The 14,173-nt window shown below is 42.1% G+C and overlaps 1 protein-coding gene across 1 annotated transcript; it reads right to left on the bottom strand.

Annotated features, from left to right (window-relative positions):
- Window positions 1-197: 197 nt before the first annotated feature.
- On the bottom strand, window positions 198-2,485 carry Nacalpha (nascent polypeptide associated complex protein alpha subunit). Its single transcript, XM_076801745.1, has 6 exons — window positions 2,351-2,485; window positions 1,362-1,626; window positions 1,164-1,283; window positions 880-975; window positions 652-810; window positions 198-455 (listed from the first exon to the last, which is right to left on the bottom strand). Exons 2-6 carry the CDS (start codon window positions 1,614-1,616, stop codon window positions 441-443), a joined length of 645 nt encoding a protein of 214 aa, XP_076657860.1. The 5' UTR covers window positions 1,617-1,626; window positions 2,351-2,485; the 3' UTR covers window positions 198-440.
- Between the last annotated feature and the right edge of the window lie 11,688 nt (window positions 2,486-14,173).

Below are 14,173 nucleotides of genomic sequence, written 5' to 3' on the forward strand. Positions count from 1 at the left end.
ATCACGAAACTCAGTTTAGGGGTCCGTACAACACCAATTGACGTAGTGACAAAACGTTGAACCTGGGCCCACTGGTGGACTCTAATTATGATTTTTCTCCTCGCTAATGTTGAATACAAAAATGCATTGAATGTTGAGTATACTTTTGTATCTCATCTGTGGGCGGCGGGTGGAAATTTTATTGAAAAAGAGCCAGATACTGTCCTTAGTATATTTATTTTTTTCATATGAATTATGTATATACATGTGGATTTTTTTGAGACAAGTGGCACGATCTCCGTGCGAACTTCCGTCTCGTAGTGTTCGAGCTTATCCTTTCAATGTAATGAGACAAAAAGAAGGATGATGTTTTTCCTCATGACGCAGATGATAAAATAAGATGACTTCAAAATGCGAGCCACGATAAACATAGCCACGCACCCTACTGCTAAGCAGTTTCATCACATTGTCAATTCCTGAAACAGGTGCAAGTTACCGAATTAATATCCTGGAAAATTCAAAGATAGAACTTCCTTGTACAGCTGTTTAATCAGTCTGCCAAGGTTATCAACATTGTTTTAATTCTGATTGATACAAGTGAAACCGTCAGGGGTATCATCATATTTTATATGAGGAAAGTAGACAGAATATAATTGATCCCATGATACTTACCATAATAGCATTAACAATGTCGTTCTGATTATTTTTTAGAGCTTTAATAGCTTTCCCTCGTGACACGTTGGCTTGACACACTACCAAGTCAATGTCCTTTTCTTCAACTCCTGTCTCATCTACCTCTTCTTCTGATTCCTCTTGTATGGGTGCAACAACCTATAAAAAAAACGATAATAGAAAAGATCGTACGTTACGAAAATTATTATAAAAAATTGATTGTCTTACAGTAGTACTGCCACCAGCTTCAGTAGCTGGAATAACTGGCGGTTCCTTGAATTTCTCGGCAGCTGCTACTTGAGCCTGCTGACTCAGATCCTCGATCTGAAGCAAAATTTCGTTCGTTTAGTACAAATCGTAGATCAGCAAGGAAAATAAGTAAAAATTCAGCAAATCTCAGTCTGCCAAGGAATATCTCAACAAAATTTTTCAGCTAACATGCGAAACTGTGGGGGATCATCACGTACAATAGAGTTCCAATAATGAAATTTATACAAGAGTCTCAATTTTACCTTGGCTTCCCCAAATACAATGTATGTATCAGAGGCAGGGTTCTTCAGCACATCTGGCTTATTGATTACAAACAAAATATTCTTTGATTTACGAATAGTTACTCTGTTAACCCCTTGCACCTACAACAAGAGAGAACAGTAGTTAAAATATTTTGTCCACAAGAAGATACAACTGAAGGACAAAGTATTTGGACATACAGGTTTCAATCCTAATTTGCTCATGAGCTTCCTGGCCTTCTTCTCTCCACGACTCTGTTTAGCCTTGGAAACCATGTCAAGGGGAAGACCAGTAACGGTCGTTCCTGGAAAACCAACAGTACCCCCTGCACGCGCATCGTCCAATTCTGGCACGGTATCGTCAGAGTCCGAATCGGTTCCAGATCCTGCCGCTGCTGCTTCTACCTTGGTAGGCTCAGAGCTCATGGCTTTGTCGAGTTCAGTTAGTTCTGGCATGTTTATTGATCTGCAATAAACAATTAGTAAACAATGTGTACAAACAACAAGAGCAATTCAACGACTGTACGTTATTAACATTTCATTCTTTCGTATCTAAATATAATCGGCGATCAAATTTCATTTCTGTTGTGTCGCATGATTCATAACGGTATTTTTTTGAAGCTCATAATTATTATGCGGATCCGATTACACGTGTTTTCTACCGAACTCATAAAATCCACCCTATCTGACTCGGCAGCGAATGCCCCGAAATAATCCGCGAAGGTCAAAGATAACACAAGCGAGTAAAAGAAAACAATAAAAATCAATGACAAAGAACGAAAATTATTTACGAACGCAACAGAAACCCGACGAAGTAGTAAACATTTATCACAGACAAATGGACGTTGTTATGGCGCCCAGCGAAGCTAGACGAAAAATACTTGCACCGATTAGACAGACAACTTTCTATATGTCTTATGATTAGCTATTGCGGGACATTCGAGCATGATTCGGTGAGCCCGCCTCGGATATCGTAGAGCTCACAGAACGATTTATACGGTGTAATCGTGCACGGCGAATTTCGCGAACAAAGATCGTCGGGGCACAAACATCTCGCGCGCTCATCGTTGACAATAAGCCGTATCACACAGTATGATTCGCGCAGAAAGTTACTTTGGTTGCTTATTCCTCGATATTCGCGCTCTTTTACCGCCATCAAAGAATGATGCCGAAAAAATCGTTAGATTTACCTCGAACGATAGCCCGTCGACGACCGAACACTATTTTTACCATGTAAACTGAGACCGATTCACGCGTGTGCTAGAACGGCCAGAATTTAGCACTTTTACGAACACAGCGCGCGCGCGGCCGAACGATTTATTAAATCAGCATCCGCAATTGGCCACGCGTAAAATTATGAGAAACCGTTGCGTGGCTTAACGAAATCGACTTCCGCTTGAAAAAAGAGTGGCGGCTAAATTTGTATATCAGTAAACCAGGCATGGGATCGACTGGCCCGATCCGAGGCTTTTTCGATGGCTACGCCCCTTTGTCCCGGCCTTTGTCACGTTCCCCGTGACGCACAGTGGGCCAAAAGCGCCAAAACGTCGCCAAAAGCAAAAAATGAATTTCACGTTAGGGGTATGCCTCTTGCCGTATTGGATTCTCAAGTACTGACTATATAAGAGACCGAAGGTAAAAAAGTCTTACTACCTATACCTGCTAAATGGTGGGAGTACAAATATCCCATACAGTCGTCTCGCAGTTTTCGTGCAGTGAATTACGTTGTGAAAAAAAGGTGTCAAACTTACAATTTTACGGAAATTGAATTTTTTTTGTGCGTGTACGATGGATGCTGTTCCTGGAAGTAAATACTATACATAATAATAACATTGGATTTATATTAATTAATCTTTGGAATGTATGAAGTGAACGATAAAACTTAGTGCACAGATTTTACAAATGTATACTAAAAGTTGTATATTCCACGGAGATTCTTGTTGAGTCTTGTAGTAGATACTATTATTTAACATTATTTTGAAAAAGTAGCTGCCCAAAAGTGCCCCTTTCGTAATGCGATTCATTTTTGTGACGCAGAGGTAGTCATAGTATTAGTTACAAGCATGTTTTCTCGAGAAATTTAGAAGTTATAATAAAATTTGTTAAATAAGCATTGTATGGTTCCACTTATAGAGTTTTCTGATACAACAATTTCTTTTTTAACAATAATTTTTTTGTTTAAAAAAATTTTATTTTTGTTTTTTGTAATTTTGACATCAGATTCATATTCGCCGGCCCGAAAAATATGGGAATAGCAATTTTCAGGAAAGTCCAATCATTTTTTTTTACGCATCCGCGATATTGAATCCGCCATTTTGTTTTTTGCAATTTTGACATCAGATTCATATTCGCCGGCCCAAAAAATATGGGAATACTAATTTTTAAGAAAGTCCAATAATTTTTTTGGTTACGCATCCGCCATTTTATTTTCTCATAATTTTGGCATCAGATTTATAATCAGCGACCCGAGAAACCTATGAGTATCAAGTTTGAACTAAATTGAAGTACTCCTTCCTATTTTGGCCACGTTTTGGCGCTTTTGGCCCACTGTGTGACGGTCACTGATATATACAGAGATATACCAGAGAGGATAGGAGAGTGCTCACGCCCGGGTTTTCGGCGTTCCCGATATAGTGCTGACATCTGCTCAGCCTTAGCATGGCACAGAACCGTGTCGTCTTTTAGCATGACACAGAACCGTGTCGTCTTTCCTGGAACAGAACCGTGTCGTCTTTCCTGGAACAGAACCGTGTCGTCTTTCCTGGAAGAGAATCGTGTCGTCTTTTAGCATAAAACCGGACGCACATTATTTTTTTAACCAGGATTAGAACGTACAGCTTAATTGTTTTATATGAAATATCTAACTAACATGTAAATCTTGAGTACAAAATCTCTAATTAATATAAATTAAGAATAATATTAATTGTAATGATACGTATTTTATTTTTTTCCAATTTTGTAGTTGCAAACTCTAGTTGTAAAAAATGGAAAACCCGGAAAAAATCGAACAAATACAGATTTCATATCGAAGTTTAAAAGCGACCAACCTGAATATTAATCTAATAATGAGCTATTGTCATCAACACTATCTTAAATTTGTTCATATATTTAGCTACTGTTATTATTAATTAAAAAAAATTTTCTTTCATGAATAAATATTTTTTCCACCTCAGCACCATAAGATTTTTACTAGATGACTTTAAAAACACATTAGAACTATTTTTAAATAATTTCACTCGAAAACATTCTAGTTTACTCTTTATTTCACCGTTCTACTAATTTTTTATGGGCTGCATTGCACTGTTTTACAACTCAATACCATGGTACCATCCATATTCAAGGAAGAACAATTTTTTGCGACGATCATTGAAAAAACAAAAGTGTTTCCTTCGTTTCAGTCCTTTAGTGCGTTGGTGACGTAGCGCCCAGCACACCCACCTGTGTTCTGTGTCCCATCTGGAGTTTTATGGTACGCTAACAATCGCTATTGAGTCGCAAGCCAGACCGTACAAGCGAATGCATCCACAACTTCCAGAGACCTGCCTCCAAACCTAATTAAAGGAAGGCTAAACATGCAGTGTGCACGAAACTCCTCAAAAGAGGTGGATTCCAGTCGCTCGTGTCATAAACTGCATTCGATACTTCATCGACAGGGTGATCTTACATATTTCTGTAACAGTTCCAAGTGCATGCACTTTGTTCATGATACACTCTTTGTAATTATTAAATTCAATTAAATATTAAGTAAATCTTTCACGGTGCTAACGGCCCTCGCAGAGATGGGCATTATTTGGGATAAAAAATTATTTAAATAAAAATTCGAATAAAAGATACTTTATCTTTATTTGTTATTTGAAGGTTCGAATAAAAAAAAGCATCTTTAATGGACGAGTGTCGAATAAATAATTTTATTAGATGAGAATTTATCCGACGAATAAAAATACTTTTTTATATTCGAAGGTTCAAATTAAATTTTCATTTTTTATCTGTACTGTTATTCGGAGGCTACGACTAATTCTTCCGAATTTCGAATAATTTTCGTCAGCTTGAATAAGCGGCTTCGAGCCCCGTCGGCCCAGGCCCAGAAGCTCGTGCCACCTCGGTCGCCCAGCGGTGCAATAAACGGCAGCCGCGCGATCCGAGGCGAGAGCAGGTATATCGGTGTGAAACTACTACTAATCAAATTACAAAACTTCTTTATTTTTCATTATTTTTTTATAGCACTTCCATCAACCTATTTGTGGAGTTTTTCTGATTAAAATGACACTAAACACGATATAATTTGATCTTGTAGCGGCTAGCGGGGCGCCGGAAGAGAAATCTTCAGCGCACCAGCACCAAGAAAGATTTATGGTTTGCACAGCATAAGACGCTATTTGTGAGAAAACGTCTTTAACGTTTTTGGCCACTTAGCGGACAGATGTGTCCTTGTAGTTCCTAGCGACGAACTCAATAGCGCAAGTGGACGCCATAAATTTTGGGTAGTCTAAGGGTCTCCAGCCTAGAGTGTCCCAGCGACGCGTGCCTGGTTTCTATCACCCGGGAAAGCTGGGCCCGTTGACGTAAGCCAGCAGTCACGTACCGCACTTAGCACGGGGCCCGGAAGACACCCCGCTGCATCACCAAAATTAGATTTTTAACAGAACGACACGCTCACCCTTCTCACGCACGAGAGGCGTGGAACGTGGGCGTGTTATGCAAAATGCACGGATTGGTGGAAGTTCCCCGCAAGGACTTCCACCAATCAGCCGACAAGCATTTTTGAAGATATAAGGCAGAGACTACCGACGCGAAAGGAAGTCACGAAGTCGAGACACAGCCGCGTATCCCGTGTTATGCAAAATGCACGGATTGGTGGAAGTTCCCCGCAAGGACTTCCACCAATCAGCCGACAAGCATTTTTGAAGATATAAGGCAGAGACTACCGACGCGAAAGGAAATCACGAAGTCGAGACACAGCCGCGTATCCGCCGAGTGACTTAGAGTCTAGTCCGGTCGTTGCTAAGTGGCAATAACAGTTCAACCGCGAGTCGAAGCGAATCGCCGGTTTTAGTCGAACCACCCCGGACGCTCTCGCGACATCACTCTTTATTGTGAATAAACGACTCAGTCACGTACACCTGATTTGAACACTCATTCTAAGGCACCCGCCTTATATAACCCTGTTCCTTCAATCTGTATTGCTATTCAAACGCTTCGAATAATTTTCTTCGAATAATCTTTGCCAGCTATAAGCTGTTAAAATTTTTGTACAATTTGATTGTGTGGAGTTATACGTGTAGACAAAAGTATTTACTTTGATTGTAATTTCACTTACTTTAAAAATTAGCTTATCTTATTTAAATGGAAATGTAGGGAATTTAATATTATATTTTTCTAGAATTGTCTAGACATCATGATTGCCCATGCTCAGACATCATGTCTGGATCTGTTTTACGATCGAGTGAGACACTGTCATTTTTTAGTTATTTATTGGCATGCTTGGCCCTAAGAATTCGTTACGGGCTTGGGTACGGGTCTAGAAGCGGGAAGACAGACCAGCCGTACTCCACTCAATGACAATTCACACATTGCAGGCAGACACTCAGGAGAAAGGCGATACAAGTTTCGGGGAAAGATCCTTGAACAAGGGATCTTTGTGCAGTATCCTGCGAGGCTTACGTGAGAAAATGAATTCACGGAGTCAGTAGGCGTTGCACAATTTACGTAAGGTTAATGATAGTTCAGTAAGTTAAATAACACGATATTAAGCAAGCCATATAGAAGTTAATAATAACATCACTCTCCAAAAAATTATTATAATTTACCATATTTATATAAGTAAGTTCATTCGAAACAAATTCGTCAAAATGCCGGAAATATTGTCTTTTAAGTTTTTCACGTGAAACGTGCATTATTTCAAATATTAATACAAATGAAGGTTACGCACATACTTGCCGAATATACCTAATGTAGTTATTAAAAAAATCAAATATATTAAAAATCACGTTATAAGTTACAAATGAAATACTATTATCACCATTATCTATTTCAAAAAGAACGCTGAGTTGAATCTTGGGTATAGCGATAACTCGCTCGCCCGAACTTGCCCGATTCTTTTCGAACGCGCTCGATGAAGTCGGGTCATGGGCCGTCCGAAAGGCTCGGACCGCTCGACGTGTCCCGATTCGAGTGCCCGATTCACGAGCCGGCCCGCACATCCCTACTGTGTCACATCTGGAGTTTTATGGCATGCTAACAATCGACATTGAGTTGCAAATCAGACCGTACAAGCAAACGCATTCGCAACTTCCAGAGGCCTGATTTCAAGGCTAAAAGGAGAGGCCACGACCTTCGGGTCACCGATGCTGTTGAAATTTTGCACACTTATAGATCTCGTTCTCCTGTTCACGAATATATACCATTATAGGGGCAGATACTCAATAGTTTTCGAGATATTGACGATTAAAGTTTCATTATTGCTTATATAATGCCGTATTTTTCCTAGATTGCAGGAATCGGTGTGGCAAGACGGTAGCGTACCAAGTTTTCAGCCGAACGACCAGGGTTCAAATCTTGCCGACTAATGCATTTTTTTTATTATGTTTTATCATTGCTACTTATATTATTAATTTCAATCGATTAAATTTCACGCATAAAATTGCATTTTGAATTATAAATAACATGTATTTATTTACTAACAACAGAATTATTTACTATTATTATATATTATTATTTATATATCAAATATATATATTAAATTTTAAGAAGTCTTTATAAATATCCTGTGTTCATTTTTCGGTTTCCGAACAAGTTACTGTTACGTTTGTGTGATGTGACATAAGTTCATCTACCTTTACTTGAACCAGTGCGGTCTTTTCTCCCTTTTATGTTATCGTAATTTCGAACGTTGATTGATACTGACGTCCTGTCTGATCCATGTTGATTATATAATTTAAATGGAATTGCTAGGTGATATATTTTACTACTTTCCGATCATTTTCGGCGGCCTGCTATGTTTTATCAAAATGAAATCGGTACTTATCATTATATTGAAATTTAATCGATTTAAATTGATAATATAAATATACAATGATAAAACATAATAAAATTTTTAAAAAATGCGTTAGTCGTCAGGATTTGAACACCGGAACATATTTACTGTATCTGTATTTCTATCGATATCTGCATTCCTATGTAATAAATGATTTTTTGCTTTTCCATCAATGATATTATTTCTTAACTTATTCAGTTGTAGTGACTGTGTGTGAGAGAGAAAGAGAGAGAATGTGCGTAACGACGAATGAGTGATCGAATGTATCTGAAACGGAGCGAATGATAGGTCGGATGAGGAAAGAGTGAGAGGGAATGAGTGAGAGACAAACAAGAACGATCGGTAACAGAAACGTATTTAGGCAGAGGTACTCGGGCGAGCGAAGAGAGATATATTCGAGATATTCGAGCGGGCGAGCGGAGAAGTACGAGTGAGCGAACGGAGAGTTTAAATAAATCTGTAAGCATAAAAACTTACAACAGCTTCTCAGAAGTGGGATCTCTGATATCCCAGCGCGAAAATCTAGTGGCGATCGAGAAAAATCGCGTGGTAGATCACGATCGCGAACACGTGGCGAGTCGGAAGTTGCGATTTCGGTGCGGCGAAAAATAGTGACTTTTCGTGGGTTGGGTTTCCGTGGGTGGAAGACTTCGGTCAGGAAGACGCGAAGACTACGGCGCCGGGAGGAAAAATCGAGGCCGAATTGAGTGGCGATTATTCGATTTTGGAGCGGCGGAGACGGAAGCCAGCATGGCGGAGCAACACTTTCGCAACGTGGAGGAGGTACTACCGAAATTCGACCCGGTATCCAAACAGCTCTCCGTGGACGAATGGATCGAAAAAATCGAGGAATACGGTGATTTATATCAATGGGATGATATAGCGGTAAGGCATTATGCTCTGTCATCGCTCGCGGGTGTCGCAAAACAATGGCGAGATAGCCTTCCGCGACTGGAACGTACTTGGGCGGAATGGAAGGTCGTATTACGTCGGGACTTTCCTTGCAAAAGAAGCGCTGTCGAGACGCGAATAGAAGCACAAAATTATAAACAAACGGTCAGCCAAAACGTGATAGAGTATTTTTATGAAAAACTTGCGAGATGCAACCGCGCGATGATGGCCGATGACGAAACCATTGAATGGATCGTGGCCGGTTTAAACAATCCAAGATACAGAGATTTTTTGGGTCCTTTGAGCCGTTATAAAAGAACGAGCGAATTATTGCCGGATTTGGAAGCAGGATCTGCGTTCATGCGTGAGAACCCCGTAGCGAGCCAACGTAAGGCACATGGCGCGACAATAAGGTCGGCGAGTAATACAAACTGTTTTGTTTGTAAACAGCCAGGTCATCAAGCACGACTATGTCCAAATAGAACGAGAGCTATAACCTGCTTTAAATGTGGAAACACAGGCCATGTCTCACGTGCCTGCCCCACGACGAATCGGGATGGAAGAAGAAGCGATCAGGCGGTGACATCCACGACTCCAACTGAAACGACGAGGATAAGGGCGCGCAGTCAACCCCCTGCCGTGCTGCACATCACGGAGGACACGCACCGGAAATATTATAAGGACGCTCTCATCAACGGCCACCTTGTAAAATGCTACATCGACTTAGGCAGCAGCGTGGTAGCATTGCGCCGGGATGTTGCTGACGAACTGCAGCTCACGTATCATGAGACGGCACTGGATCCCTTCGTCGGATATGGAGCAGGACAGGTACGTCCGATTGGTATATTTACCGCTAATATTAGTATCGATGCCGTAGAGACTCGAGTGACTGTACACGTGGTGCCAAGCGGTAGTCAGACCATACCGCTCCTCGTTGGGCATCCATACACCGAGGCTGAAGGCGTTGTCATACTCAGCCGGGCGGGCGAGCTGATCATCGCCCCCTCATTGGACAACGCATACCAGGCAACAGCAGCAACCACGGCTCCGCGTCGGACGACGCTTGTATCAGAAGGACCGTACGTGATTCCACGAAATTATCTAGGACACGTGACAGTGCGCAGCCAGTTACCAGCGCAAGACATTTGCGTCGAGGGAGGACTGCGCGCGCAGACTCTCAGCATCCCAAGGTGCATCGTTTCGACAAACAGTGAAGGACTAGCGGTGCTACCGGCCCTGAATGTTACCGATGCGCCGATCACTGTGCGCGAGGGCGAGACGGTCGCTCGCGGCGAAACGTGCGAAGAGGGGGAGGGTGACGGCAATCATTCAGGGTTGGCGCAGGAGGTCAATTGCGACGAAGTCACGAGACAAGAAATAGATACGGATGTCCTCGGCGAAGACACGGAAAAACTCGTAAATATGTTGAACGCGAACCGCGATATTTTTGCGAAGAATTTTAAACAATTAGGAGAAGCTAATTGCACGGCGATGAAAATAGAGCTAACGATAGATAAACCAATCGTGTATCGGCCGTACCGTTTATCGTATCACGAACGGAAAAAATTGAGCGATCTAACAAACGAATTAAAGGACGCGAGCGTGATCGAAGACGGTCAATCTCCGTTTTCGAGCCCCGTACTATTAGTAAAAAAGCGGAATGGAGACGTTCGGATGTGTATCGACTACCGCGCTTTAAACAAAATTACATTGAAGGATAAATATCCGTTACCACGTATAGACGACCAAATCGATTTGTTGCGCGGCTATCGATATTATAGTACAATCGATCTGTTCAGTGGCTATTACCAGATTCCGGTGGAACCGTCGTCACGAGAGAAAACCGCGTTCGTCACGCCGGACGGGCATTTCCAATTTCGCCGTATGCCTTTCGGGTTAACCAACGCGCCATCGGTTTTTCAGAGGGCTATCAATACGATTTTAGGATCGCTGCGATTTGATACAGCAATAGCTTACCTCGATGACATTATTATCCCAAGTGGAGACGTCGAAGAGGGGTTGCAACGATTGCAGCACGTCTTTGATCTTTTGCGCGCGAACGGGTTGCGGATTAATTTGAAAAAGTGTCATTATCTAAAGCGTGAAATAGAATATTTAGGGTTTGACATATCGGTGGGAAAGATTCGACCGGGGAAGCGGAAGATCGAGTGCGTGATTAACTTTCCTGAGCCAAAGAATATTAGAGACGTGCGGGGATTCGCCGGGTTAAGCAGTTATTTTCGCCGGTTTATAAAAAACTTTGCCGTGAGAATGAAGCCCTTAACCGATCTCTTAAAGAAAAACGTACCGTTTAGTTGGGGGGTGGAACAAAAGAAAGCGTTCGAAGAAATAAAGCAATTGCTTTCTACTAGACCGGTATTAACGATCTATCAGCACGGTGCAGAAACCGAGGTGCACACTGATGCATGTGCGGCCGGGTTGGGTGGCGTTTTACTACAAAAACAGTCGGATAATACATGGCGACCTGTTAGCTACTTTAGCCGAAAAACTACTCCTGAGGAGGCGAAATATCATTCGTACGAACTCGAGGCTTTGGCGATCGTATGTGCGCTCGAAAAATTTCGCGTGTACCTCATAGGTATACACTTTGTAATCCGAACCGACTGTAATAGCCTGAAAATGTTAGCGGACAAACGCGATTTGAATCCCAGGATTGGGAGATGGTTCGTACGGCTCTCAGAATTCGATTACACGCTACAGTATCATACGGGTAAACAAAATCAGGTAGCGGACGCGTTAAGTAGGAATCCGGCCGGAGAAGCCGAGGATACGACAGTGGTAGGACTTCCGATATTAGGGGTACACATGACGACTGATTGGATAGCGGCGATGCAGAGGAGTGATGCGGAAATTCTGCGAGTACGAGATGCGTTAGAGAGTGGTGATACGAATGCACACGCAAAGTTTACAATGTACAACGCGAGAGTATATAAGATAACGAAGGGAAGATGGCGATTATATGTCCCGGCAGACTTAAAATATGAAATAGTAGCGGAAGCGCACCAATCATTGGCGCACTTAGGTATCGACAAAACCCTCGCGAAACTGAAGCAAGAATATTATTTTCCTAAAATGCGTGAATTCGTCGCAAAGTACGTGAATCGATGTATAGCGTGCCTTTATTATAAACGCCGCCCGGGAAAAAACCAGGGTTCTTACACCCGTTGGATAAGGGTGACAGGCCATTTCAAAGCGTTCATGTAGACCATCTAGGACCATTACCTGCTACCGAAAGGGATAAGAAGTATGTAGCAGCGGCGGTATGTGGATTCAGCAAATACGTAGTTCTAAAAGCGGTAGAGGATGTAGGCGCGGCTAGCACAATAAGATTCGTGATAGAATTTATGTCGCATTACGGAAAGCCCATGCGTATTATAACGGATCGCGGAACAGCCTTCACAGCAAAAAGTTTTGCCGCATTTTGTAGCGAACATGATGTACAACACGTTAAAATTGCAACCGGCACTCCACGAGCAAATGGACAGATAGAAAAGATAAACAATGTGATACTAAATTGCCTAGCTACTTCGACGCGCACGATAACCTGTGAAGACTGGGACGAAAAACTGTACGAAGTGCAGTGGGCGATCAACAGTAGCTATCATAGAGTCACACGTCGAACACCCCACGAGATTGTTTTCAATTATAAAATCAGCGGATGGCGCGAAAATCCATTAACGATAGAAATTAGGCAAATAAATGACGAATTAGGAACCGAGGAGGAAAAGCGCGACGTTTCAGAGCTGTTACGCGAAAACGAGGGAGCGATGAAACGGCAGTATGATAAAAACCGCAAAGAAGCAAAAATTTATAGCAAGGGCGATATCGTACTGGTCAGAAGCGAAATTCCCGCAACGGGAGAAAGTCGAAAACTGGCGCCGAAATATCGCGGCCCATACGAAATTGCCGAAGTCCTAGACAAAGATAGATATATAGTACGAGACATCGAAGGCGAACAGCAAAGTCAACGTGTTTACTCGAATGTAGTCTCAGTCGACCGATTAAAATATGTATCATCCGCGCACGAATATTCGGATCGAGTCGTCACGCGAGCACGAGGCAGCTGTGCAAGTAACGCAGCTAAAGATGTACAGAACGACTGTGTAAAACCTCGTATTGCGTTAAACAATTAGAAGGAGTTCATAACTTCGACGAGGTCGTCGAAGATGTCAGGAAGGGCCGAAACTGTAGTGACTGTGTGTGAGAGAGAAAGAGAGAGAATGTGCGTAACGACGAATGAGTGATCGAATGTATCTGAAACGGAGCGAATGATAGGTCGGATGAGGAAAGAGTGAGAGGGAATGAGTGAGAGACAAACAAGAACGATCGGTAACAGAAACGTATTTAGGCAGAGGTACTCGGGCGAGCGAAGAGAGATATATTCGAGATATTCGAGCGGGCGAGCGGAGAAGTACGAGTGAGCGAACGGAGAGTTTAAATAAATCTGTAAGCATAAAAACTTACAACACAGTGATATTACTTATTAGAAGATCAATGATATTACTTCTTAACTTACACCGGATTATATCCCGCTTTGTATTAAACAATTTTTGGATATTATTCCGAAAGGCACCGATGGCCAATCGAGATGAAACTTGGTGGGTATGTAAAACTCAACATTCTGAACAACTTTTTCCTATACATGTAACCGCGGCTCGGCCATAGTTTCGGAGATATTCCTATACGTGCACGTCCGAGGCGTGCGTATCACATTTCTAGCGGAAAAAACATAAACAGATCATTGTGTCGATTCCGTCCCCTCAACGGCCTAACCCCAACAAACTTGAATTATACCTCCGGCTGTACTTCCGAAAAGCACCGGGGAAACACAATACGCACGTCTCGGACGTACACGTATAGGCAAAATTCAATGTAGTAGTAGCTGCAGTTTTCCGCGAATATCTCCGAAACTATGGCTGAGCCGCGGTTACATGTATAGGAAAAAGTTATTCAGAATGTTGAGTTTTACATACTCACCAAGTTTCATCTCGATCGGCCACAGGTGCCTTTTGGAAGGACAGCCCACCTGTTATCTAAACATTCTTTTAAAGTCCTTTTTCACAGTCGC

This window comes from Halictus rubicundus, chromosome 16 (assembly GCF_050948215.1).
Source record: "Halictus rubicundus isolate RS-2024b chromosome 16, iyHalRubi1_principal, whole genome shotgun sequence".
Classification (NCBI taxonomy): domain Eukaryota; kingdom Metazoa; phylum Arthropoda; class Insecta; order Hymenoptera; family Halictidae; genus Halictus; species Halictus rubicundus.